The following is a 27,553-nucleotide window of genomic DNA, read 5'->3' on the forward strand; positions in this document are numbered from 1 at the left end:
GCCCCTAAGGTCAAGAGTGCTAAGGTTGAGAATCCTATTCCAGCTCAACACAGGGCCTGGGATAGTGTGACTGAATAAAAAAATAGGTCAATACTTCTTACAGCAGGAAAGAAGCATTAAAAAATACATTCACTGGATTTTAGTCTTCTCGTGGTTTCCCACATGCATTTGGTATCATTTTGAGTCCAATGTTATTTGTTTCCAAGTGTTGGGATGGGTTGGCTGATTTGTTTGGATCTCCCATACAGGAAAAACTAGGCCCCACCGCATAAGGATGATAAATACCACCACTTAGGGGACTCTAGTGGTGCACATCCATTTCTGATTTTCCCAGTGTTCACTCCTCTACAGTCAGCAGGAATGGTGCTAAGCAGGAGAGAAGGCAAAGTTCACATTCTGTGTCAAATCGAACCTTCTTCCCGCTGCCTGAACAGATGCACCTCCTTCCTCTTCAAAGCCCTTTCTCGAGGCCAGCAGAAGGTGAGATAAGGATGACAGGTAACAAATGGTCTCACAAGTCACAGGAATAGACAGTCTCCTTGGTTAGCCCCCTTTGTTCCCGTACTGAGATCCCACCTACGTTGTACTGTACAGGTTGCTGTCTCGGCACACATTAAGCTGAAACCCAGTCAGGAAGGAAAGGAGCACCGGATAGGCTATGGACAAAACTGAATGTTGTCAGGGGTATGGCATGAACGCAGTGTTTTCTATGATGACATTTTCCTGTCTTGGTAAAAAGGGTACTGAACAGAAAGGGTCTAGCAAGCTGTACGCTCTGGTCTTAGTTTAGAAATGGGTAGCAGCCTGCCGTATGTAGTCTTAATTAAGGGGTGCTCCAGGTACAAGGCTTCCTTCAAGAAGAATTCTCCCCCTAAAACTTCTGGGCCCACTTGCACTACAAAAAGTTAATTATTTTAATTTTATATTTTCTCATCCTGAAACCATGAAGCTTCTTTTGACTCTTTGGAGGCTACTAAGGAAGAGTTATTTGACCTTGGGCAAGGGGACACACTGTACAGAGAACAGCCATCCGGTTTTGCACAGAAAGTTAACATTTCCTCAGGATTGAAATTCGCAAACCCTAGGTGAAAATGCAGCTCAATTATATAGACTCGGTATCGTATTGTCAACTCAACAGTTCTTCACCACAAAACTGTGTATTTGTTTTTTTTAAACATGACCTCTTTGATTCAGCAAGAAAGAAACCCTTCACTGCTAGACAAGGAATCAATTTCCATAGTCTAGTGAAAGCATACATTTGTAAAGTTGGCAGAAAACTTGGTTTATTGGAAACTCATGTCATGTCATCCTTGACTGCAGCATATTAATACAATGCCAAAGTATGTCCGTTTTTAAATACTAAACTCAAGAGGCAATTACTTTTCACTTGAATTCCCAGTGGTCCAATATTTTTAGGCTATTCAAAAGTATTGAGCAAGCTTAATTACATGAAAAAGGACAAACAAGAAAAGAATAAATCAGTCTTGGCAAAGACTTAAAACTTTAGATACATTATGGAGAAGAAAAATCAATGACATCTCTACAAAGACCTATCACTAAAGGAATAATAGGTACTATGTTATTCCTTATCACTCCATCCTATCAGGGGTCGTTCTCACCAAGTGCGTTTCAGTGATTTATGCCAGTTATTTACTACAGTGAGAGAAGTGGAGAGACACCTGTTCTACATTGAAATGAATTGAGCCATGAAATGTAGATGTTAGAAGGGATATAGAAGAGGCTTGCAATAAATCAGTAAGTCCGTACTGCATTCTGCCCACTGATCTCTCCCTGCTTCCTAAAGCTCAGTCCTCTCCTGGTTTCCTCAGTGCCTCATTCTCTTTGCTTTCCTTCTTTCCCATCTGACGAGTCCCTTGTCTTTTACAGCACCTTAAAATCCTGGTGTGCCCCAGGGCTCACTTCTCTGCCTATTGTCCCTCCCTAGGTGATCTCCTCTGCTCTTCTGGTTTTACTACCTTCCATAGGCTGGTAAGTCTTAAATGTGCACCACCCACCTTGAACTCATGCCTGAGCAATTTGAAGGCAGGACCCTGTCGTGTCTGATACATAAAAGTTGCTCATTAAATGCTAAATGAATACATGAAGGAAACACACAAATGGATTCATGGGACTTCATTTGGAAACACGTGGAGGTGAGCTGGGTGGTCCTAGACAAGTCCATTCTCGAACAGTCACAACCAAACTAATTCACCAGCTAATGTATGAATTGACTCAGTCTAGATCAGCAGAACCTATACATGACCTATAGTGGACCTAGCCAACCTATAGACTCTGAGGAAGAATAAAATTGTTCTGGTTTTAAGCCACCATGTTTTAGGGTGACTTAAAACGCAAAGAGCTAATCTGATAGACTAGTTCAAAGTCTCTCCTTTCCTTCCAGTCCTTCCTCCTTGAGGGCAGAGACAATGCCCTTATTCAATACCATGCCTAGTAAGCAGCTAAATGCCTAGCTTGTATAAGACAGAAAGTTTCTTTAGACAATTTTTTTGATGTTTTTATTTATTTTTGTGACATGGAGAAGCATCAGCTGAGGAGGTGCAGAGAGAAAGAGGGACAGGAACCAAAGTGGGCTCTGCGCTGACAGCAGAGAGCCCAATGTGGGTCTTAAACTCACGAGCCAAGAGATCGTTGACCTGAGCAGAAGTCGGATGCTTAATTGACTGAGCCACCCAGGTGCTCCTGTAAGACAGTAAGTTTCTGGTGGCAAATACATAAATTCTGCCAGTGGTGACTGTAAGTGCTGTCAGTAACTTGCTGCCCAGAATTAAGGCAAATAGCTGGTTGAACTCAGAATATCAAAATTTGCTATTTGAAGAGGTAACTAATGAGAGATGGTTATTAGGTATTTATTGTTGACAGACACCGTGTTATGCTGTGGCATCTATTTAATAAAGCTCTATTCCGTTGGGATGGAATCAAGATGTATGTTAAAATGGAGTCCTACTTGGGAAGGGAGATAGATCTCTTTTAAAATACCAGTAACTGCTCTCAAAGATAAAGCTTCGCTAGAATAAAAGGTTCCCAAACTATCCCGATTGGCTTTGGGGACTTCATTTTCCTCCCTCAGTAAATATTCTGGGTATGTTTAGCCAATTATCCACTAAGTGAACAGCTAATGATGCATGTCAATTAGAAATTTACTGACTCGGTTCATGAACCTTCTTACATAGAGCCAAAATGCTATCTTCTCAGAGAAAAATCAAGTGATTAGAGAGGAAATTGGCAGAAGAAGGAAGAAAAGAGAAACGTCACTGGCTGGCAGTGTCTCTTACCCTATGGTTTCAAATGTCCTTTGTTTCTTCCTTCTTGCTTGAAAAGAAGGAGGTTTTGTTCACAGCCTGAGGCAGCTTGCTAGGAAGACCCCATGGTAAGAATGGCCTGCTGGAGGGGCGCCTGGCCTGGGGGGCTCAGTTGGTTAAGCTGGCAATTTCAGCTCAGGTCATGATAACACAGTCTGTGGGTTTGGGCCCCACATCGGGCTCTGTGCTGACAGCTCAGAGCCCGGAGCCTGCTTCAGATTCTGTGTCTCCCTCTTTCTCTGCCTCTCCCCTCCTCACACTCTGTCTCTCTCTCAAAAATAAATAAACATAAAAAAAAATAAGAATGGCCTGCTGGAGTCTGTGATGAGGTCGCGGGTAGCTGGGCTGGCTGGCTCCCAGTAGAGTGACCATGTGAGCTCCCCTACTTGTCTGTCTGTGTTTTCCTCAAGAACCGGTTTTACCAGTCATCTGCAGACGCCTGTGTGCATGTGTTCACACCTTCTCTGCATGGCAACTAGCAACCACAGGGGGCGCATTTCACTTGTCCCAGGGTGTTGTGTTTCTGGAAGGGGCGAAGCCAAATGTGCCACCATAAGGACAATGGCAGGTGTCTGATATAGTCTGATATAGTATAGCAGCTCCTGCTCCTTGGAGGTCCTCAGTCAAGGCTCTGCACCTGATCCAGGGAAGTCCCCTGTGCCCACCCAAGGGGAGAGGGACAGCACGAGCAAATCACCCCTTTACAGACATATGTGTCCTTAGAGTTGCCCTATATTTGGAGATGGACTACCCTAAAAAGGGGGCAACCTTTGGCCTCACTCCAAGGAGGTCACAAAACTCCAGCATCAGAATGGAACCTCTGAGCTGTCACTGAGGATGCTCAAAGGTGGATGACCTCACGTTGGCTTTCTCTATCTGCGTGGAATCTGCCTCAGCAACACGGCACTCCCAGAACTGTACGTCAGCCCTTTTCTTTTCTTGGGGAGGTAGCTCATGACAGAGCCAGTTAAGGCTGCTCTAAGGTCTGGTAGCTCCATGAGGAAAACTATTATTTTACTTAAGGAAGGACTACAGGAAAAATGACCTATAGTTAGCAGATGTTGCTATAGGGAACAAAAGCATGTGACAAACTCAATGGTAGTAGAATAGCGTGTGCGGTCACATGGTAGCTACACTTGTGAGGAACACAACATAATGTACAGAGTTGTCGAATCCCTATGCTGTACACTTGAAGCTAATGTAACATCGTGTGTCAACTATACTTCAATAAAAATAAATAAGTAAATAAGTCATGGGGTTGAAAAGTAAAGCATAGGGAAGAGAGTCAGTAGTATCGTAACAATGCCCAGTGACAGAATGTGCCCACGCTTATTGACTCCCCATGTTGTGCACCTGGAACTAAGAGAACTCTGTGTGCCAACTATACCTCAATTAAAAAAAATACATTCCAGAAGGAAGGAATAGAGTGCATGAAAGATTACTTGAATTGAAAGAAATAACAGCAGTGGAATTTCAAAAAAAAAATTTAAAAATAAGAAACACGTGACAAATCTCAAGGATGCTGCTTTGTTTGGCCCTTGGCCTACTGCTTATGGCAGCCTTCAAACCAGACTGTGGGGGAAGGCACGAGAAGTCTCCTGATTGAAGCACTGGGTAAGTGAGTGCTGGTTAAAGACAGTTCTGTAGCTTTCTTCCAAAGAGCGCCTGTCCCCAGCAGTTGAAAGGATGGTGCTGAGCTCCTTTCTCATGCCTTGCATCCAAAAGGGGGAGGCAGGTGTCAGCGTATCAGGCAAGCAGAGGTAGCACAATGTAGAAGAGACCCAACCAGGCCTGGGAGTGAAACAGACTTGGCTTCAAATCCCAATTAAGTCACGTATTAGTAGTATGACTTTGAGCAAGTTAGTTCCTATCTTTACACCCCAGTTTCCCCATTGTGTCCTTCAAGATTGATGACGCCTATCTCTTGGGTTGGGAAGATGAGCAAAAATAAACCAGAAGGGTCTGGTGCCTAAAAGATGCTAAAAATCGACAGCTAAGCATCTAACCAAAGCACAATATACAATGTCCAGCACTGAATGTATCACGCAAATTCCCTGAGACCTCCTTCTTCATGCTTCGGGAGAGAAATGGACTGTTTTACACAGTCTCGCTCCTTGTGAAAGTCACACAGAACAGTATCTTGCCAGTGATCCAACCTGCTTTGGCAGGCCTTTTTGTGCACGTGCCATAAGTCAGCTCTCACTTTGTAATGAAGGCTTTATCATCATATCATTGCCGGAGCTACATCAGTGTATACCAGCACAGTGAACAAATCTCAATTCTGACACTGCGGTGTGTAAACCATTCTGGCCAAGTCAAATCTGATGAGAATGTGCCCCATAAACATTTGAATGTTAAATCTGGCTATTTCTCTTCTCTCTGAAGAACAACCACCTTTGTGATCTTACTTAGAGTATCCAGCAGCTTGTCTCAACAAGAAGATACTAGAGTGACGGGAGAACAAAATGGAAGACCTTTCTAGGTCCAGCCTTATTATAAGATAGTCTCTTATAATTGAGAGACCATAACATGGAGAGAAAAAAAATGCCACTTGCCTCTGAGGATTGTTGTGACAATTAAGGTAGCGTTAGGCAAAAATGCCTGGCACCTAGTAAATTCTGCATAATTGTCAATTATTTTTTTATTAATCATTTACCTTCAGCTGGAAAGTAGGGCTCCGGCAAGTGATGAAAGAGAAATCATTGCTAATATCCGGACCGCTAGGTAACACCTAATCTTATTGAAATGCTCAGAGCAAGTCTTAATAACATTCCTGTCAATGGTGGCAATTTTATTGAGCTGAGAAAAAATTAAGCAGTTGAGTCGGTCTTTAATAATTAGAACTGACACCTTTCCTCAGTTCTAGCATTATGGGGGACGAGCGGCTCCTGGCTTAGAGAAAGGAGATGAGGCAAAGAACCTGTTTATGTGTTAATGGTTTTTAAAATATTTTTTAAGTATATTTTTATTTATTTTGAGAAAGATACAGAGAGAGTACAGGGGGTGGAGAGGGAGAGAGAGAGTCCCAAGCAGGCTCCATGCAGTCAGTGCAGAACCTGACATGGGGCTTGAACTCACAAACCATGAGATCATGCCCTGAGCCCAAAACAAGAGCCAGAGGCTTAATTGACTGAGCCACCCAGGTGCCCCATCCTGTTTATGTATTTTATCTAAGGGCAGTTTTAACTGCATCCTAACTGAATTTAGCTATTCGCCAATCATTATACTGTTTCTTGTGTGTCCTAGATGAAGTCATCACCCCCTTGAAGGTAAGGGGCATTTTACCTCCTTCCTTTGAGTGTTTCAATACATCCAACTCCAGGCCCACAGAATTAACAAATCCCTCCTGAGTCCCTACTACTTATGGCAACTCCTTTTAATAGCATTGATTGAGAATGGAGTGTGGACAGCATTTCATTCCTTTAAATCTAACAGATCTCTTCACTAAAATTGCTGTTAGACAATAAACTCATGTAGAAGGCAAGAGGGGGGAAACTGAGCATATAGAGAAGTCACGGAGGGAAAAGCATGGGCCTCAGGGGCCAGAAAAAACAGGTTTAAATCAAGTCCTGACATTTATTAGGGAAGTGACTTAACCTTCCTGTGTCTTTGTTTACGCATCTGTAAAACGTTGGTAGCAGCCCCTACCTTACAGGGATCTTGTGATCGTGCCTCTAACGTTGAAGCAGCTAAGTGAATCTGTGTCCTTTCCCTTCCTCCGTGGAGATCTGGACTTTTGGCCAATGTACACGTGTCGCTTCCAAAGCTGGATGGGCCTGAAGGTTGTCCTGGAGCCATTCCAAGAATACATATCTTAAAATAGCTGGGGCTTGTAAGTAGAAAGATGCTAGCACAGGGCTGGAAGTGGACATGTGATTTTGATGTGTTGGAGTGAGTGCGGATATCAGCTGTGAAGCACGACAAGGGTAAGTGTTGATAAAATGCAGGATGTTATACCTCTTGCTCCACACTTTCCCGCGGGCATTATTCAAGCTGTCTATTCTCGAGCACGCTAAGAAATGCTGTAGAGTATAATACATGAATGCCCGAACCAGCGTAATATACAGTGCTAGGAATGGTTTAGAATTGTGAATAGCAATGAAAGTCTTCCGATCATCTCAAAGTCAGTTTCACATACATGCTGTGGTAATCGATAAGAGGCACGGCAGCCTCTGGTGTAACTCAGGGACGGACACCCAGGTCATGAGCAATTTGAGCCACGTTTTGATTCTCACCCTGGAGCAGGAGCAATCAAGCGAATACACAGTGGTACTTTCCTGGCACATTCATACACTCTTCTTCTCCATCCTCTTCTGTAGGTACACGCGGATGGGGTCCGGAGAAACTCTTCCGCCCACATTTGCCAGCTGAATCACAGTTTGAGAAGACACGTGTTGCAACAATTGCTTGCAAGAAAGGATGTTGGTCACAAGGTGGCAGATTACCACGGTCCTATGGAGAAGCCTGATTATTTTTCTAAAAGCACAGAGCAGCAGAGGAAAGAAAACTTCAGAAAGGGGTGTGTGCCAATAATGAAACAGCACAAAGAGAAATCAAGGAGTCAATGCCATGTACAATTGCATCGAAAATCATAAGATACCCAGGAATAAACCTAACCAAAGAGGTAGAAGACCTGTACTCTGAAAACTATAAAACACCAATGAAAGCAATTGAAGATGACACAAAGAAATGGAAACACATTCCATGCTCATGGGTTGGAAGAACAGATATTATTAAAATGTCTACACTACCTGAAGCAATCTACACATTTAATGCAATCCCTATCAAAATAACACCAGTGTTCTTGACAGAACTGGAACAAACAATCCTAAAATGTGTATGGGACCACAAAAGATTCCAGATAGTCAAAGCAACCTTGAAAAAGTGAAGAAAAGCTGGAGGCATCACAATTCCAGACTCCAAGTTATATTACAAAGTTGTAGCAATCAAGACCATATGGTACTGCCCTAAAAATAGACACATAGATCAATAGAACAGAACAGAAACCCCAGAAATGAACTCATAACTATATGGTCTTCGACAAAGTAACAAAGTATATCCAGTGGAAAAGAGACACTCTCTTCAACAAATGTGTTGGGAAAACTGAGCAGCAACATGCAAAAGAATGACACTCAATCACTTTCTTATACCACACACAAAAGTAAATTCAAAATGGATGAAAGATCTAAATGTGAGACAGGATACCATTAAAATCCTAGAGGAGGACATAGGCAGTAACCTCTCTGACATCAGCTAAAACAACTTCTCACTAGATATGTCTCCTGAGGCAAAGGAAACAAAAGCAAAAAGAAACTACTGGGACTTCCTAAAAACAAAAGGCTTCTGTCCAGCAAAGGAAATTATCAACAGAAAGGGATATGTGTATGTGTGTGTGTGTGTGTGTGTGTGTGTGTGTGTGTGTGTGAGTGTGCACGCATGCATGTGCACACCGGTATGTTGCGAATGATGGATACCTTACATGGCCATGAGTTCTAAAGGGCATATGAGTGCTGCCTGTCCAGCGGTGCCCTCCCATCACAGGGCACCTCCTGAAGAGGCCCATGCAATCAGCATGATAAGAATTCTGAATTGACAGTTGACATCACACACTAGACCTTGTGCCAAGGTGATTTTCTCCCAAGGCAGCGATCCCAATGCTGTTAGCACATTAGAATCACCTGGGGAGCCTTCTTCTTTTTTTTTTTTAAACTACCTCTGCCACAAGAGATTTTTTAGGGTTTTTGTCTGGACAAATTATTGCTGAGGTGGTTGGTTTTGGTCTGATGTTGGGCTCGGGCATCAATATTATCAATATTATTCCAGTGTGTAGCCAAGGTTGAGAATCATCAAAGTAAATGTAAAGCAGCATCACTCAAAGTGTGGCCTGCAGACTTCCTGCTGATCTGTGAACTATGTCACTAAGCACATTTTTTTTTAATTTCATTCAGCTGACGTTGTTTCTCCACAGTAAGATAGTAGTACGTTCTTGATGGAGAAAGCAGTGTGCTGATTTTCATTCTGCCACGGGCTCCTTAACTCATCACTGACTTGTAAGACGTAATTTCAGACTCAGCACTGATCCATGAACCAAACTTTGAGAAGCACTTCCCTAAAGATAGTGGGTGGGCGCCAACATTCATTTTCTAAAGTGTATTACCGCTCAAAGCCCAGCTTTGATGGGGAATACACTGATGCTCAGAGGAGCCGGCATGGTGCTCCCCAAAGTGTGTTCGAGGGACATTGATAGGTGTTATGAACCAACAGTATTTGGTAGCTGGAGCAGGTTTGCCACGGAATTGCCCAAAGTAAGAATCCTGATCTGTAAGACTCCTCAAAACCTTTACGATACTCTTATGATGAATTCAGACTCTCTATGAGTGGCGTGGAATTTGGGGAACATGTATGTGACCAAGGAATCTGTCTTTTCACATAGATACGTGATCAATGTTTCGGGAACATAATTTGGAAAATATCAATCTGCTAATCATTTAAGAACACGTGAAAGAGAGTATAATTAGTCTGCACATTCTCTTCAATCAGGCAAGCAAGTTAAGGCTGAAAACAAAAGACAAGGTAAAAAGGAAGCAAAGACAGGGACACTTTCCTCTCTATCTCCTTATCACAGGGAGACCCCCATGCATTAGGGTTGGGCTTGGTTTGGGGAAACAGCTAAAAGTCATTCAGGCCATGCCTTTTTGGACAAGGAACATAGCCTACCTGGGTCATATCATGCTGGGTCAGAATGGCATATTTTCTTAAGTGGCTTATCAACTGGCTGGGAAGAGAAAAAGAAAACAACAGCACAAGGAGTTGCTAAGGTATCCGAGCCTCAGAAACAATCCCTGATGGATGGATAATGTTTTCAAGTATCGGCACTTAGATTTTCACTTCTTTTTTTTTTTAATTAAAATCATCACCATATACCATTTTTCAGCCAGTAAACCTTTCAGAGCGTTTTCCCAGAGCGGTATTATTTTAAACATAAACAACAACAACAACAACTTGAAACGGATCATCAGTGTTGGCTTCACACAGGGGAAATATTTGCCTTCAGTATTAACCAAGGAGAAACCTAGGCTGAGAGAGTTGTAAAGGAGAGAACACTTCCTAGGAAAACGTCACTGCCAGCTCAATGCAAACACCTAGGCTCAATAAGACAGGATGTCTGTTGCTTTAAAAAGTGAGTCATATTCTCGGAATGAATGGTTGTTAGTTTCCACTGTAAAGGCCAGCCTGGAGATGGAGTTGAGATGCATGTAACTAGAAAGAGAATAATAAATGCTCATTCTGGCCTGAAATCGAATTACAAGCTATTAAGTATACTTCCATGGTCAAATTATGAGTCTTCCAGAGAGAAGAAACCATCCCCAAAACATGACTGAATTTCATATTTGCTGCTATAGGTCGGAAATAAGAGCCAATAGAGAATGTGCCATTAGTAGTTTCCTAATGTTTTAGGACAGAAGTTGTCTATTAAGATATAGCAGACATGCAACAGAGAGGAACACATTTGAATACTTTTGGGGGAGAGGTTGGTGTTTATTCATTACTAACCACTAAAGCCTTCAGATTTCTGGCTCTAATTTGATTTCAATTTGGACCAGTTTTAAAATCCTTCTGGTGACTCTGCAATTAAGCTGCCATTTGCTTCAATGACCTGCAGGTAATACATCAAAGGCAAGGTGACCCTAAGTCATGGTTATTTTGAAATGAAAAGATTAAGAATAAAGTCTTTTATCTCTTCAGAGTCACCCAAACATATGGCTCCATGTTTGTCTAATAAAAGAGGAATATCCCTTCAATTCCCATCCTCAAGGGGGCAGATATGGAACCCAGTTACATCCGTTCTGAAAGTCAAGACATTTTCAAGGTATCAAGCATCAGAGGTTGCTTAGTTCTTATCAAACTAGTAATTCAAATAGTATTTGACCCATTGTTCTCAAAAGGGTAATTATCAAAATGAGGAAGACACTCAACAGGAGACAACAAAGTTGAAGAAAAGCTAAGGATGAAAAGAAAGACACTTCCCTTCACCTGTTTCCTTAATAATCTTCTATCTTCTTCGTCTCCTACCATTTAGGCAAGACTGATGACACTCACGGGATCGTATTCTCTTTTGGTATACAGAAACCAAGGCAATATCAGAGTAACAGTCGTTGGCGCTAGTTACAAATATGTCCCCTTAACATTTGGCTTTCTTTTGGTTGGTAAAAGCTGCCATACCTCGTCACCACTCTGGAGTACAGATTCTCTTCTCCTCCAACCAAAGTCACTATGGTTGGATGCCTCTCTGAATTAAAAGGTTAGAGATGTCCTGAGGGAGATGGAATACATAGATATTTAAATCACATGAAAACAGGACTGTACGAAGAAAGGCCAAATGGTTGATTAAAAGATGGTGGATGACAAACCCCTGAGCTCTGTAACATTTTCCTATATTGTGTTAACTCCTTCAAATTTATTATTATAATCAGGGTTTTTAATCCTAAAAGCAAAGGCTGGAAATCCATGATTGATTTTTCTCAGATTTTCAGCAGTTATCACCTTGCAAACTTGGGTATCTTGGTGGGATTCTTTTGAGCAACCTTCAAACATCTAAAAGCTCCATGACTAGCATTTAGGAAGCAGCAACTACAAGGATAATAGACTGGCTTTCAGAAGTTACGCTAAATCAGCGATTTCACGTTGGCATGCACAATAGCGAAGAAAAGAAGAAAGCTACAAGGATTGTATTTTTTCTTGCCAAAAAACTCCTGGAACAGTAAGAAAAAAGATTTTCATAATACCTTCCACTCTCCATGTGGCTTTCTTATAACACAGAGCATTGCTGGTACTGAGCCACAATAGACTCTCAGACACTTGTATGTGTGTCTCGGGCCAAATTCCGGTACTCACATAAGATTACATCATAAGTGGTTTTTATGGAAGTAATCACATCACTGAAAATCACAAGCATTCGGAACAGATTAAAGAACTTATTTTTGGAACTGGCTGCTCAGAAATAGAAACCTGTTTTTGGCAAAGGGCAATTCGGCCTTCGTGTATCCTGAAAAGCCAGTGGGATAGTTCCGTCCTTCAATGTATTATTTCACATGGGTTCTGAGGTCTCTGGACACAACACAAAAGTACCTTTTCAAAGAAAGAAGACGGTGAGCAGTAAAGAAATAATCTGTACCACATCTCAAGCGGTCATAAACTATGGGAATAATCAGGTCCTCACAAAGACGTCACCAATCAAAAGAAACACCAAGACTGTGTCTATAATAATATAAAAATAGTTGCTCGATTTTTAGCAATTCAGTAAGAAGAAAATTAGTCACAACTTTATCATAATACACATAAAGCTCTTTGACCTAAATTTGTCATTTCCAAAACTTACCCAAGTCCAACTTTTATTTTCCTCTCAATTTCAAAGAAGTTTTCATTTCGCACTTGCGGGTTATAGAAAACCCACCTCATCAGAAGAGGTCGTGCTGCCAGGACAGCATTGCACAGATCTTGTCCACGCCTTCACATGTGGTGAAACTGGTGGGCACCCGCGGCCACGGTCAATTAAGGTCTCGTGCTTTGGCACAGACGCCAGGAGAGGAACTCTCTTCAAAATGCTTCACATGATATTGAGATGTTTCGAGGTGTGGCTGTCGTTTAGCATTAAGATTCTATTTGTATTCAAGAGGCCTTTTTATTTCTGCTAATTGTAATAACATGTTACAGCAACTGTAAGAGAAGACTAGTGACTGTACTTGACGGCACTGAAAAAGCAGTCTTGCCGAAACTCATCTTCCAGAATGACCACTGGACCCTTCCAAACCCGCGGTTACCCCGCCTCCTGGAAAAGACAAGCTTTGGCATCCTACACGGAGTAAGCATGTTCATTTGTTGGCATTGTCTCCTGATTTATCCTAGATCTCTTCCACAGCATGACTGCTTTCATCCTCGTCTAAGGTCTTCTGGACCCTGCTAAATTTGCACAGAGATCAAGTGTTTTCCTTTCAAGGTCTGGGTGTGCCATTAACTTCTGGGACCTTGTTGGAAGGGAGGACAGTGAAATTGTAAACAGTATTCAAACGTTACTCCAGGGAACCTGTAATGGGTCTAATACTATTTACAAATAGCCCATAGGAGTTAGAGGGGAGATTACTAGCTTCACTATTTCAGAGGGCCTGGAGGAGAGCAAGATAAGGAAAATCTTCAACCTGAAAGAAGACAATGCCCATCATCAAAGTGTACAAGTGAAAGAATGGCAGTCACAGTAAGCACGAGGACAGCCACTGGATGTGTGAATGAAATGACATTAAAAATTTTTCCAAACCTTGTCTAAGGAGTTTTACCGCTACCCGTTCTCTAAAGAATTCATGTCTGAAAACATTCATAACAGTATACATGATAAGCTCCAGATGATATTTTGAAAATTCACAGATCCTGAAAAATTGTATGTAATATGAAAAGGGATGGGGGTATAAATTTAGTTATTCAACTGTATTTTTCTTAACTCTGAGGGCTGTTAAAACAATTTGACATAAGTTTCTAACTGATTGCTTGACTGAATTTAACCAGGTGCTTCATAAATGGCTTATTTTTCATGCTCAAGTCAAAATTGGTTTTGCAGGCTTGCGTGCAAGTAGAAAAACAGCCTCTATCTCTAATGCAGGTACTGGTTTTATACTTGCAAATACACACACACACATAATTTTAGAGAAAAGAGAGCAGAAAATATTGCAATGAAACAAAACCTTTCAACCAATGACAATTGCTTAACTACATATAATGAAACAAGACCTTTCAACAACAGTATAGTTGAAGCATAAGGTCAAGTTGGAATCTTCTGTACTAAGCCACCAAAAGATTTCTTTTACTCACTGTAAAGGGGTCACCATTTATATCTCCAGTTGAGCAAGAGTTGGCATCACAATTCCTACCCAAAGTAGACAGCTTGGATACCAAAGTATGGGCAGAAACAAACGTAAACGCTCTAGTCTATTGCTGAAATACAAATGAACACAGAAGAAACATACACCTCTCCTTTTTTGCCAATGGACACTGAAAACTCCATTTGGAAGTGAGGAGAAAGGAAACTCCGAGGTGTAAAAAAATTGGTACCAGAACTGTGGGCTAGAGTCAATTCGGAGTAATTTCCTTTACACACCAAACTTTGAACAGAACCACGTGGCAGATTTTTTCTAGGTCAGAAAGACAGCTGTAAGGAAGACACCCATCATGTTGTAAAAGGGCAACTGGAAATAGGGACAAAGTCACTTTTAGAAATCACACCAGAGCCATGTATGCCAAAGTGTACGCCGACTGCCAAAGGACAGAGGCTGTTTTACGAAGTAATTAGCAATATACAGGACACTTCTCAAATGTCACTTTGGAAGTTGAAATGTACACAAATGGCAAAGAGTTGACCACGTTGTGTGATGTGAAAAATGTTCCTGTTCTCTGGGTGCAGAAAAGTGGTGGGGGTGGAGGTGGGGTGGAGGATGTATGAATGATCTTTCTAGACGCCGAGATACTTTAGAGAGAGATTTGTAGCGCGGATTGCGAGGCACTCGCCATTGACCTCAGTTTAAGTAACAGCAAGGAGCGTTTTCCAAACCTGTACTCGAGCTGAAAGGAAAAACATCAAACTACTCATCGTTTCCTTGAGGCATGCATTTCACCATGGCAGAGGGCAACTGGGCGTGCATGACATGGGAAGTCAGGGCCCGCGGCAGCGAACTAATAAGTAGATGATGAGCATTCTTCGAGCACAAGGCAGAAGCTGTATGGAGTGGAGGAGACTTAGAAAATTTGGAACGATCCTCTCCTGATTTCATTTGGGAAGCGTCATTCCTCAGCTGTTTCAGGAATGCAAGGTGATGGGGACAGACTTGGCCAGATGTTGGCTACAGGAGCAAGCGGCTTCGGCAGCCAAGATGGGGCAATGTAAGGACAGCAGCTGAAAATGCTTTCAGCTGTGAAAAGCAGTAGGCTGCCCGCGCGTCGTGCCAGAGATGAGTGTGTTATACGGCATCCCATCTGAGCCTGCATAACACATTCACCGGCGAGCCAGGGGCCTCCTAACTATGTCAGGGGCCAAACATCACACAGCACACCAGAGGGCAATGCACAGTCAAAATAAAAAGAGAGAGAGAGAGAAAGAATAATGAGAGAAAACAAGCAAAACACGCGTCCGTCGTGCACAAACCTTCGGGCTCTGTGTTTTCTTTGTGGTGCACTTGCTTCAGCGGGCAGCAGAAGATTTCGTGACACTTAGCACGAAAGGGGGACTCTTTTTTCTTTAATTCCGCAGATTGGATGGAATCTTGCCGTAACATAATGTATTCCTGTGTGCCAGGGGGGGCGTCATCCAGAACTGTGGTCACCACATAACAAAATGAACTCGAGTTAGAGCTTCATGAAAGTAGCGAACGTCTTAAATCACATCTCCTCCCGGGGAAGACTAAAGAAACAACATCCCTGAGAAAAGTTGCCAAGAACATTTAATAGCTTGCCGATGTGCTTTTTAGGGACTGGCTTGAAAATACCGAAGCCCCGGGAGTGGCTTACTCAACTACACATCCCCCTGTCATGAGTCTAAGGAAAACTGAACGGTGTTCAACTGTGCCAGCAGCCCAGTAAAACGCTCTAACAGCAACAACCATATTGTAGCTAAATAAACACCGTGTAGGGCTCACATGTTTCAAGTTAAGATACCACATCAATATTTGCGGGGAATGTCCACCAATTATCAGCGCATTCCTTTATGGTTCGTTCCTTGGAGAACCTGGTTTCCAGTGCAACATACATGAAGTCTGACAGAAGATCCAAGGGCGCTGCTTTTTAATCTTTGATTTTCAAAGAGAACCGGGGCTGTTGCAAATATACTTCAGATATTCAGAACCCCTTAATGAAGACAAGGAGTTTCAGCTGAGAGCCTAACAATCGACAGTTGGATCTGGATCAAAGACCTACCTGGTTGAGGAGTTGGAAGGGCAGGGCCCGGTTCACTAATTTTGGCCTTAGATATACACATAGCCCCTCTTGGCTCACCTTTTCTTTCCAGACTCTTTCTGCATTTCCTAAGCCAAGATCATGAATGTCAAAGTGCTCTCTCCCTGGAAAAACATGGGGTCTGCTTCTATGGGGCCCACCGCAACATTCTTTAGCCCCCAAGCCACCCATCCAAGGGGGTGCAAATTTGATCTGCATTTGCAGAAACAGGGAACTGACCACAGAATGGATTTTTGTTTTCTCTTTCACACCCTTCCCAGTGAGGCCATTCCATTTTGCCAGGAGTGAGTCAGTGCCTCTAAAGCTGTGATTAATGGCATGCTGACTCATTCTACTCCCCCAAATGCATACACTTAGCATGCGTTTAGAAGGAACGATATCACCAGCAACCTTCTTATTGAGAGAATAATGCTGGGGTGTTTATACAATATAAACAGCCTATGGTTGAAATTAGGGGGGACGTGAAGCATCTGGGTTTGGCACAATACTCCCAGCTCGCCACCGGCTGGGATTTTAATGACCTTCAAGAACTTTCTTTCATGTTCGGATAAAAATGGTATAAAACCCAACAAAACTTTGAAATTAGCATTATGAGTTTAGAACAAGTTCTTGATGGATGGCTTGTGTGTGGAAATGTTGTCTTCCTTTATAAGCCATTAAATTATGCACGAAGGTGATGAATATTTTAGTCATCCCCCTTTCTATTTTCCTCTAGCATTCGGCAGCAGCAATCAAAAATATTATATAGGCACACCATCACAGTTTTCCTGGCAGAAAGATTTCCCTTCATCTCCTAGGAATGGGACTGTAACTCCATAGAATCTCGTTGTGAAATGCACATCTTTGCTAGTAACAGCTGCTATTCAAAACATTTGCAACCATTTCCTGCTCTGAGCAGATAGTTATGATAATATAGACACTTATCAAATTCCAACATCACAGCTGAAGACCGATTCTGGTTTTACTACCCAAAATATTTAAAGAAAACCTCCCAAACTTGGAACTCTTCAAAAAAAGAAACTCTCCATGATTATATAGACACTGAGAAATTCCATTCTCATGCACTGTATATCAGAAACATATTTTTAAGATCAAGGGATGGGTGGAGTATTGAGAAGAACAACTTTTCGGTAATACATAGGGAACGTGTTATTCAGAAGCCCTTGATAAACATCAGTACCTTGTCTTCCACTCTTCATGTTTCAGTACCAACAATGACATCACAAATGGCCATTTCTGGAGATTAATGGCCAACTGAAGCTAATAGCCTTTTGCTGACTCTCCAGCCATCAGCTTCTCCCAGCTGGTCATTAATTCCCAGAAAATGCCTTGCACTGCCATCATTATTGTTTAATTAGATACAACCGGTTATCTGTACCATACAACAAAATTCCAATAAAAGCAACATGCTGAATGATACTAGAACCAGCCCCTAAATTCACCATGATGGGGAAAGCACGAAGGTCACCAAAGTGCAGGGTAATTGGTTTCCACAAAATTCTCTCTCTCCTGTTCCTTCTTCAGATTCAATTCAGCAAGTGCAAAAGGTGAGAGTGTTTAAGAAACCATATGAGTAGTAACCACAGGCATAGAACATTTCTTTGGAAATTGTGGACATCTGGGAGTTAATGGCTCAGCTTTGGGTCTCGGGCTGTCTCTGCTCAATGCCCCAAGCACCAGTCAATTCAGGTAAAACAGAAAAAAGTCAGTCTATCAATAGCCTGGTGTCACGAGACACAAGAGCGAGAAACACAGTGGACTTTTTAACCAGAGGTGATGCTGTACAGTCAACACCTCACTCAGGTCTATAACATTTTTGAACTGGAGGATAGTCTACATGAAAAATAAAAACTATTCCATCAAGTTCACTTATTCCCAGGGCTCCCTTAAGTAGGACAGTGGCTGTATGTGCAATGACAGCAACCAGATTGACGGGAGACCTGCCACACGATCCCAGCACCAGGGCAGGTGGGCACCTTAAATGTACCACTCTAAAAAGGGGCTAAAGATGCCGAGTGTCCATGTTGAATAGGCTCTATAAAGGGGAGAGGAGGCTTGTGAAAAAGCCAGCTCATCCAAAGAGGAAAAAAAGCATGTGATTCTTCTTTCCTTGGCCTAGTCTAATGTTTTCTGCCATTTTCCCCTTTCTAGCGCACTCCCTCCTTGCACATGACTGCTCTCCTTTGAGAACCACTCCTCCTTCTGTTCATTTGAACCATTTGCCCACATTTATTCAATGACTCCTGCTGCCCTCCCCAGTAATAGATTTATCCAAACTTGGAGGTAGACAGACAGATGACTCCAATGCTGAGGTAGACAACGGATTTACACAAAGCCTCCTCCAGTTTTAGAAATTCAAGACAGTAAGAGTAGCTCATGGTTGATCTCTGCACCATGAGGCCCATGCTCTGAGAAAGGTTGCTGAGCCCCATGCCAATAGCTACCAAGGGGAGAGCCTCTGATGGGAAACTGCACACACACAGCCAGTACCCTTGGCCTTGACCATCCAGCCCACCTACTCGGGAATTCCAAAGTCCCACAGGAGTGGTCGAAAGTTGGGAGAAGATGAGTGCACACACGCAAATCCACACATCCAGACACACAGACACTGGCAGGTGGCATACTCAGACATGGAAGTGACAAGAATAAGTGACCTTAGGGGTGAAATGATAGTTATGATCACAATTTAAGAAAGAAATAGGGATTATTATAAAAGGTGTTCTATTGACCTAACATTCAGGTGGGCAATCCTGCATCTAGAATTGGTTTCCCAGCAGTAGCACTGGACTGGCACTATTACCAAGATCAAGGATGGGGGTGGGGGGGGCTGGGGCAAGGGAAGGGAGTTTAAGTCTAAGCCCGATGACCTGGCCTAAGCTACTCATGTTACAGAAATACAGTATTCCCACTTCAAACTAGACATCAAGAAAGCAACAATCTATATCAAAACTCAAATATTGATAAAATAAAAATTGATCCCAATGTAATGTACCTTCTAAATATGTTCTCAATTGAAGAAGTTAACATTTATCCCTATGTTGAAAAAAACCCCAGTTGTTTTACTCTATAACTTTTATCAATAAATATAACGTTGACTACATAAAACAACTACCCAAATATTTAGTAGTATCACAAACACTACACTGTAATCCTCCAAGTCATTCCAAACAAAATTTCTTTAGAGAATACATGCAACCCTTTTGTCTTAAAACATAAGGAAAATACAGTTCAGGAAGCGGAAGTAACTAGACAAGTCACAGAGTTATTGGAAAAGCCAAGCCTACAAGCCAGGATTCCAGTGTGTTGAAAAATCTAAAGATGCTTTGTACAAATATATTAAAAATGGATTGGGATCTTTGGTATGACTTAGCTTAAAAGATTACCCCATCTCCAAAAATTTTTTCTTTCTTTATTCAAAGAGGGAAAAGCCACCAGAGACAGCCTAGGACACTAGACAATGGCATACAGGCACCTGCCCCTCACCAGGCCAGTGTAAGTCACAAGGTTTGCTGGCTTCAAGCTGAAAGTAGTTGACAGACCCTTGATTATTTGGTGATGCTTTTTTTTTTTTTTTTTGGCTTTCAGATGAACTCTTCCCAGAGATGACTCAACATACTTAATTAATGATACATGATTTTAAATCAAAGCAAATCTGAGATCGCCAGGGCAATGGAAACGAAATGACTGGAGCTACCAATCAAAGTTATTAGACATATGTTAGTGACTCCAACAAGCAAGTACATAAAAACACCTATGAATCAGAAAATGTGGCAAAATACACACCTTATCAAATATCCTCACATAATGACAAAGAAAGTGAGAAGAAAACGGAGTAATTGGAGCAATTACTCTTCCATGTCACCGAACATCTGTCATGCTGAAAAGGACATTCAATCACAGGATGAGTTAGCTCAAGACCTCCATTTTGCCTTCCAGATAACTATCATGTACTTATCTGGATATGATATTTAAGCTTTACTACCACAGTGGATATGATCAAGATGGCAGGTTTCAATGCAAATGAGTAACTTAAGTAAGTAAGTCACTTACTGGAATTGAATACTAGTGATCAATGTAAAAGCAACTTTAAAATGCTTCTAGATGGCAGTGAGAAAGAATGAAATCTGGCCATTTGTCGCAACGTGGATGGAATTCAAGGGTGTTATGCTAAGTGAAATAAGTCTCAGGCAGAGGACAGATACCATATGTTTTCACTCATAAGTGGAACAGGAGAAACTCAACAGAGGACTATGGGGGAGGGAAAGGGGAAAAATAGTTAAGGAGAGGGAGGGAGGCAAACCATAAGAGACTCTCAAATACGGAGAACACACTGAGGGTTGATGGGGGGTGGGGGAGAGGGGAAAATGGGTGATGGGCATGGAGGAGGGCACTTGTTGGGATGAGCACTGGGTGTTATATGGAAACCACCTTGACAATAAACCACAAAAAAATAAGAAAAATAAAAATAAAAATAAAAAATAAATAAAATGCTTCTAGAAATTTCAATTTCCTTCTTCTTTGAGACCTCCCGCATAGCCATTCAGCCCGCTCAACTGTGATTAGGATTTCCTCCAAATTTTGCTTGTTTGGGCTGTTTTGTTCTTTTCATGGTAAAATGAAATGCAGACTCCCTATGATAGTGGCTTCCCACCTCCTCGATTCCATTAATGCTTCTTCTTACTCACACTAGATGTTCCTGGGCTATAGCAGGCTTTTTCCTGCCTGAAGGCCTTGTATTTGCTGTGCACTGTGACTCCCCCTTTATATCCTTCAGGGCTCTACTTAAATGTCACCTCTTTTGACATGTCTTCTTAGCTGCCTTAGGTGGGTCTGCACTTGTTACACCCACAGTTTGTAAATGCACGTATATATTCATGCATGTCTGTGTGCACACACCGTCCACATGCATGTCTGTGGGCACGTATGCAAATGTCTGGTCTCACTCTTCCCACAAGAATATGCTCTCTGAGGCAGGCCCGTTATTTGTCTCATTTATCACTGTATATGAAGGGCCCGGCACAGTGCCTCACTCATAATACTCTTAAGAATTCTCATTAATCAGATGGAGAATGCCCTCTTGCTTCACGCAGGCTTCCCACAAAGCTAAGGTAAATGGCTCACTCTAACTCTTAATTTCCGTATTACTCTGTAGGAAATTTATCTTGTCATGTGTTTGGACAGCTTTTTGGTTATGATCAGAGGCTTTTACTGAAAAGGTAGACTGATAATTATTTTCTTTTTTTTAAATTAAAATTTTTCTTTTATTTTTGAGAGGGAGAGAGACAGAGGATAAGCAGGGGAAGGACAGAGAGAGAGAGGGAGACACAGAATCCAAAGCAGGCTCCAGACTCTGAGCTGTCAGCAGAGAGCCTGATGCAGGCTCAAACTCACGAACTGCAAGATCATGACCTGAGCTGAAGTTGGATGCTTGACTGACTGAGCCACCCAGGCACCTCAGATAATTGTTTTCATATATGTGTCTTTCCTCCACAACTTACTTGACTGTAAATTCCCAGTGGGCAAGAACCGTGTCTTTTGGTATCATCTAATGGCCTACAATGCTTTGCACATGGTAGGTTTGCATGTATAAGATCACTTCCCTCTAGGAATAGTCACACCTGCCCTGCAAGTGCATGTGAGGAGGAAAGGTTCATAAATGGAAGGAGTTCAGCACGTTGCCAGGCATCTGGCCAGCGCCCAGTGGTAGCGGCCATGGAGGAAACGCTATCTGTGACAGAAATGGAACCGTTGAGCACTGCACTCTGGCAGTTAGGAAACCAAGATCCCAACCTTGACTCACCACTGACTTTCTGGGTGACCTTTGGAATGCCACCTTGCCTCTGAGCCTCAGTTTTCCCATTTCAAAAATAAGTTTCTCAACATTGGCACTTTAGTCATTTGGGGCTGGAAAATTCTTCGTGTTGAGAGGCTGTTCTGTGCACCGAAGGATGCTGAGTGGCATCCCTGGCCTCTACCCACTAGCATCCCCCCACCCCTGGTCAAGTTTTGACAACCCAAAAAATCTCCAGATACTATCAAAGATCCCTCCCTAGCAGGATGAAAGCCAAGTCACGTTAGCTGAGAACCACTGGACATGACAATGGGTAAAGCACCTCTGGTTTACAAACCTCTTTGTAAAGAAAAAGCGCCAATCCTGGAAGTCCCTTTGTGGCCTTTGGAGATGCTCGGCATCCTACAAGCGTTCGGCTATTCCATTCAGGGAATGAATATTGCCCCACAAAGTCCAGACGAGAAAGAGGAAAATGCACCAGCAAGCGTGCCAATCGCCTGGGTAACAGAAAGCCTTTGGCGAGATACAAACCACTATGGCTACACATCAGTGGGGTCATTACTCAGCCTAGGGCAAAGACTTTGTCCAGGGAATGAGAACACTGGGCAGCCCCTGCTGTAAAGAACTGTGCCCAGCCAACCAAAGACCTGGCTCAGGTGGGGATGAGAAGAAAGAAGAGGAGGCTGGGAAACCCTCTCGGACCTCATTCAGGGAGCTTTCCTGAAGCCTGGCCTTCCCATCTTCTGAAGGCCCAAGTCAACCAGGGAGGATGCATCCTCCTCATGAAGACAGAGATGAGTCAGTCGGTTAACAAGGTAAGTGGCAGCTTCCGTAGGAAGAGCAGAGGGTGCTATCCGAGGTCCTGCACACCTGCATGAATGCCCAGATTTTACCCCTGCTGCAATTTTAAGCATGTGAGAGAGAAAGAGCAAGACCACAGAAAAATGCACTCCGTGTAAGAATGCTGGCTGTGCGGCCCACCTCCATGGCACAGTCAAGTTCTCCAGCTTCGTGCCATTGCACGATCCTGCCACACACCCTGCTCACATCCCAGCTGAACTGAAGCACCTGCCACACTCATCTAGAAGGCTTGTGAAGACACAGATGAGTGGGCCCTTCCCTCAGAGTTTCTGATTGAGATGGTCTGGGCTGGAGAGTGCGTATCCAATCTCTAACCAGTTCCTAAGTGCTGCTGATGCTACTGGGCAAGGACCACATATGGAGAATGACAGCGCCAGCTGTTTGTTGTGCCTCTCCCGGCCATTGCTGCCTGTCTACGTTGTCCTGGGCCCAGTGCAAATACAATCGAAACCAGTGGATCTCATCTGTGGTCGATCACTAGCGTGACTTGGGAAACTCTTAAACTAAGAAACCCATGGTGCCACCCCAGGTCAATTAAACCAGAATCTCCAGGCTTGGGCAAGAGTACTGGTGGATTTCCAAGCTCCTCCAACTGCATGGTTAGGGGTGGGAATGACTATGTTAAGCCTTTCCACACTATCCTCAGTGAAAGGAGATCTCTGGTCCCTGATCATTTCACTCTTGCCATTTCTTTCTACATCTCAGCCCAGTGTTGCCACACACCTTTGTGCAGGTGGGCTACACCCTGTGTAAGACTATACAGCAGTCCAGATCTCCACACAGCAGTTCCATTCCAGCCTGAGCAACCATGGTGGTTTGTCCATAGCTCTACCATAGCATTACGCCACCCCTGCCCTGTGTTCTCATTTTTTACATGTTTATTTATTTTGAGAGAGAGGGAGAAAGAGAGAGATAATCCCAAGCAGGCCACATGCTGTCAACACAGAGCCTGATGTGGGGCTCTATCTCATGAACCTGAGATCATGACCTGAGCCAAAATCAAGAGTTGGATGCTGAACCAAGCCACTCAGGTGACCCTTAATATTTTTCAATATGACTATCTCAGTAGCCAGTTTTGCTGAATTGAGTAAAATCAAGCTCTATTCTTATTAGCACCCCTCAAGATCAATGTCTTGGGCTGGTGAGAACATGTGCATTTGGCCTGAATCCAGTCCCTGATGCTTCATCTTGCACCCTGGTCCTTCCTCATCAGCTCCTCTCATAATAGGCTGCTCACCCTCAGGGGACATATGGCTATTTCAAATGTTACACATGCTACAAGCTCAAACACAGTGTAGTCTAAGCTCACAGTCACAAAACAAAATAGTGCCCAGAATTCACTGGGAGCTTTGTTGGTGATTGGCTACATATGTTGGACCTTCTTTCACGACATGACACAGTTAAGGAACTTGGGCTACATTTCCCAGAAATTGCTCCATGGCACCTTGTAATTCAGGGGTTCTCCACCCTAGCTTCAGAATTAGAATCACCTAGGTAGCTTTTGTAAAATGCTCACCTCCAGAGATTCTCATGTAATTGGTCTCATGGTGGGGTATGGATCTTGGTAGGCCTTAAAACGCTTCTCAGGTGTTTTTAAGGTGCAGGTAGGGTGGCAAACCAATGTGTCTAATTGAGGGACCAAAAGAAAAATTAAAGCCACGAGTGCAGGCATGATTAACTGCAAAGATGCTTTCCTGAGCAAAGAAGGAGGGGCTGTAAAGAAACTAGGATTTTCAAGTGCCAGGCCCCTGGATTAAGTAAGGAATACAAATGGATCTCTGAAGGAGAAGGTTTCAAAAGCCTCAGGGAATGCAAGAGGGTGTATTGGCAAAGGACTTACAATCAATCTATTCTGTTTTCAAATCCTGACTGAGATCATAAGTGGTCTCCACAGTGTGACCTTGGGCAAGCCATGTATTCTCTTTGTTCACCCACAAAATGGGATGATAGCTGTTGTTAAAGGAAGGTCCTGACCCTACAGCACAGATACCACACAGGAGCTTTTTAGAAATGCTGGTTCTTTGGGGTGCCTGGGTGGCTCAGTCAGTTAAGCGTCCAACTTCAGCTCAGGTCATGATCTCACAGTTCATGGGTACGAGCCGCCCATTTGGCTCTGTGCTGGCCACTCAGAGCCTGGAGCCTGCTTCGGATTCTGTGTCTCCCTCTCTCTCTGTACCTCCCCTGTTCACACTCTGTCTCTCAAAAATAAATAAATGTAATAATAATAACAACAAAAAAGAAATGCAGGCTCTTAGCCTCGCCAAGTTCAGGCCAAGAGAATCAGAATCTGTCTTTTCAGAAAATTCTGAGGTGACTGGGACTCAGTATGGGTTCGTTCCCTTCTTTCCTGAGGCCAAACAACTATCTGGGCAGCACATAACTGTGTATTTGTGGAAAGCCAACCATGGGATAGAAGAGAGAGCTCTGGACTTGAGAGACCCCTGCCACCCAGCCATGACCTTGGGCACATCAAATTCCCACCTGTTACAGATGACCTAACCGAATCAGTGTTCAACTCCTAATAGGGCTGTTTTAAGAAATAAATGTGATGCTATGGGTGGAAGCATCTGTCACAACACCTAAGCCTCGATAGGTCCTCCATGTGCATGAAGTACATTCCCTAAGTGTTACCTGAGGTTGAGTCCAATTAACGTGAAAGCACCTTTCCCAAGAAGAACATGTCCACCACTACATTCTTGTGAGCCTCTGCAAGGCTACATGCAACCTTCATTTTAGTTTTCTAACCAAAGTAGGGGGAATGGCCTGCAGGAAAAAAAAAAAGATGGCTATATAGCTTACAGAGTAGTCAATCGACTGACAGATGGTATTTCTTTCAAAATGACATCTGGAATTTCTTGAAAATGTTGAATTGGGACTGGCTCCATTGAAAACTTTTATTTGGTCTCCCTCATTTTGTTTTTAATGCAGAGTGCTTTGGGTCATAGTGTCTTAGAGACTGAAATTCTAGGCAACCTTTAGAGATTGCTGCAAGATGGACTCCAGGCATTGCTTTTGCATCAAATTCTGCACCTCCCTCCATGCATAAATAGGGCATCGATGGCACCATTCAATAAATGGCCTTTTTCTCTAGACACAATAGGCTGAGAGGAGGGTTCTCATATAACCCACTGCCTGATGCATGTTTGTTCAGCCAGCCTTGACGTGTGTGCGTGTGTGTGTGTGTGTGCGTCTGAGGCTGGAGACATGCCTTTGCTTTTAATAAATGTTAGTACAGTCATGCTGGTTAGGCTCACAAAATGATGTCATAGCTACTATAGCAACAGCCCGAACCCTTTGCAGCCTTTGATCTTAAGACCCTTCTTGGGCAACATCACAGGCTAAATTGCTACAGAAATCCTATTTTCTCCTCTTCATCTTTTCCACTTTTTGAGTATTAAGCCTCAGAGGGCTGAGGTTTCCCCACGAATATACCAGAGAGTACATGCAAGCACTACACCCACGTCCTCCTAGAAAATGCGCTCCTGGACACCATACTTCTATAGTCTCCTGATTTGTTCATTTTAGCCATAAAAGTATGTTTTCTATAGATACCTTTTGGGGCATATATGGAGAGGTAGAGGGGAGTTTGGTGGCATTCATCACTCTTCCCGTTGTAGTTTCTGAGCAGCATTATAGTATTGCTTTCCAGCTACTGTCACCAGGACCAAGGAGTCCCAGGCTGTCACAGAGCCTGTAAGGTGGGTTTTCCTCAGCTCTAAAGACATGCCAGGAGACTTTGAGCGACCATGAGATTTGTATGAGAGATGAGCCTTCAAAACATGAACCAAGAATATGAGTGACAAGGAGTTGTGCAGGACTCCAGTGTGGAGGTTCCTCAAAAAACTATCAATAGAACTCCCCTATGACCCAGCAATAGCACTGCTAGGGATTTACCCAAGGGATACAGAAGTGCTGATGCATAAGGGCACATGTACCCCAGTGTTCATAGAAGCACTATCAACAATAGCCAAATCATGGAAGAGCCTAAATGTCCATCAACTGATGAACGGAACAAGAAGATGTGGTATAAGAGACTATAGATGCTGGTGAGGGTGTGGAGAGACGGGCACCCTCCTACACTGTTGGTGGCAATGTAAACTGGTGCAGCCACTCTGGAAAACACTGTGGAGGTTCCTCAAAAAACTATCTATAGAACTCCCTTATGACCCAGCAGTAGCACTGCTAGGGATTTACCCAAGGGATACAGAAGTGCTGATGCATAGGAGCACATGTACCCCAATGTTCATAGCAGCACTGTCAACAATAGCCAAAACATGGAAAGAGCCTAAATGTCCATCACCTGATGAATGGATCACGAAGATGTGGTATATATATATATACAATGGAATACTACATGGCAATGAGAAAGAATGAAATCTGGCCATTTGTAGCAAAGTGGATGGACCTCGAGGGTATCATGCTAAGCAAAATAAGTCAGGCAGAGAAGGACAGATACCATATGTTTGCACTCATAGGTCTAACAGGAGAACAGGAGAAACCTAATGGAGGACCAGGGGGAGGGGAAGAGGGAAAGAGAGTTAGGGAGAGAGAGGGACGCAAATCTTGAGAGACTATTGAATACTGAAAA

At 43.0% G+C, this 27,553-nt stretch overlaps 1 protein-coding gene across 2 annotated transcripts in view; it reads right to left on the reverse strand.

The window, feature by feature from the left end:
* Nucleotides 1-27,553, reverse strand: part of FGF13 (fibroblast growth factor 13) — a 476,958-nt gene that overhangs the window by 180,392 nt on the left and 269,013 nt on the right. Inside the window, exon 3 of one of the 2 annotated variants that reach the window (XM_029930736.1) lies at nucleotides 15,508-15,675. The exons of the other annotated variant lie outside the window; for it this stretch is intronic. Within the exon in view, the coding sequence (XP_029786596.1) occupies nucleotides 15,508-15,675 (168 nt within the window). The remainder of the gene's footprint in view (nucleotides 1-15,507; nucleotides 15,676-27,553) is intronic. 2 annotated transcript variants of the gene reach the window in all.

This window comes from Suricata suricatta, chromosome X, assembly GCF_006229205.1.
Source record: "Suricata suricatta isolate VVHF042 chromosome X, meerkat_22Aug2017_6uvM2_HiC, whole genome shotgun sequence".
In the NCBI taxonomy this organism is placed as follows: domain Eukaryota; kingdom Metazoa; phylum Chordata; class Mammalia; order Carnivora; family Herpestidae; genus Suricata; species Suricata suricatta.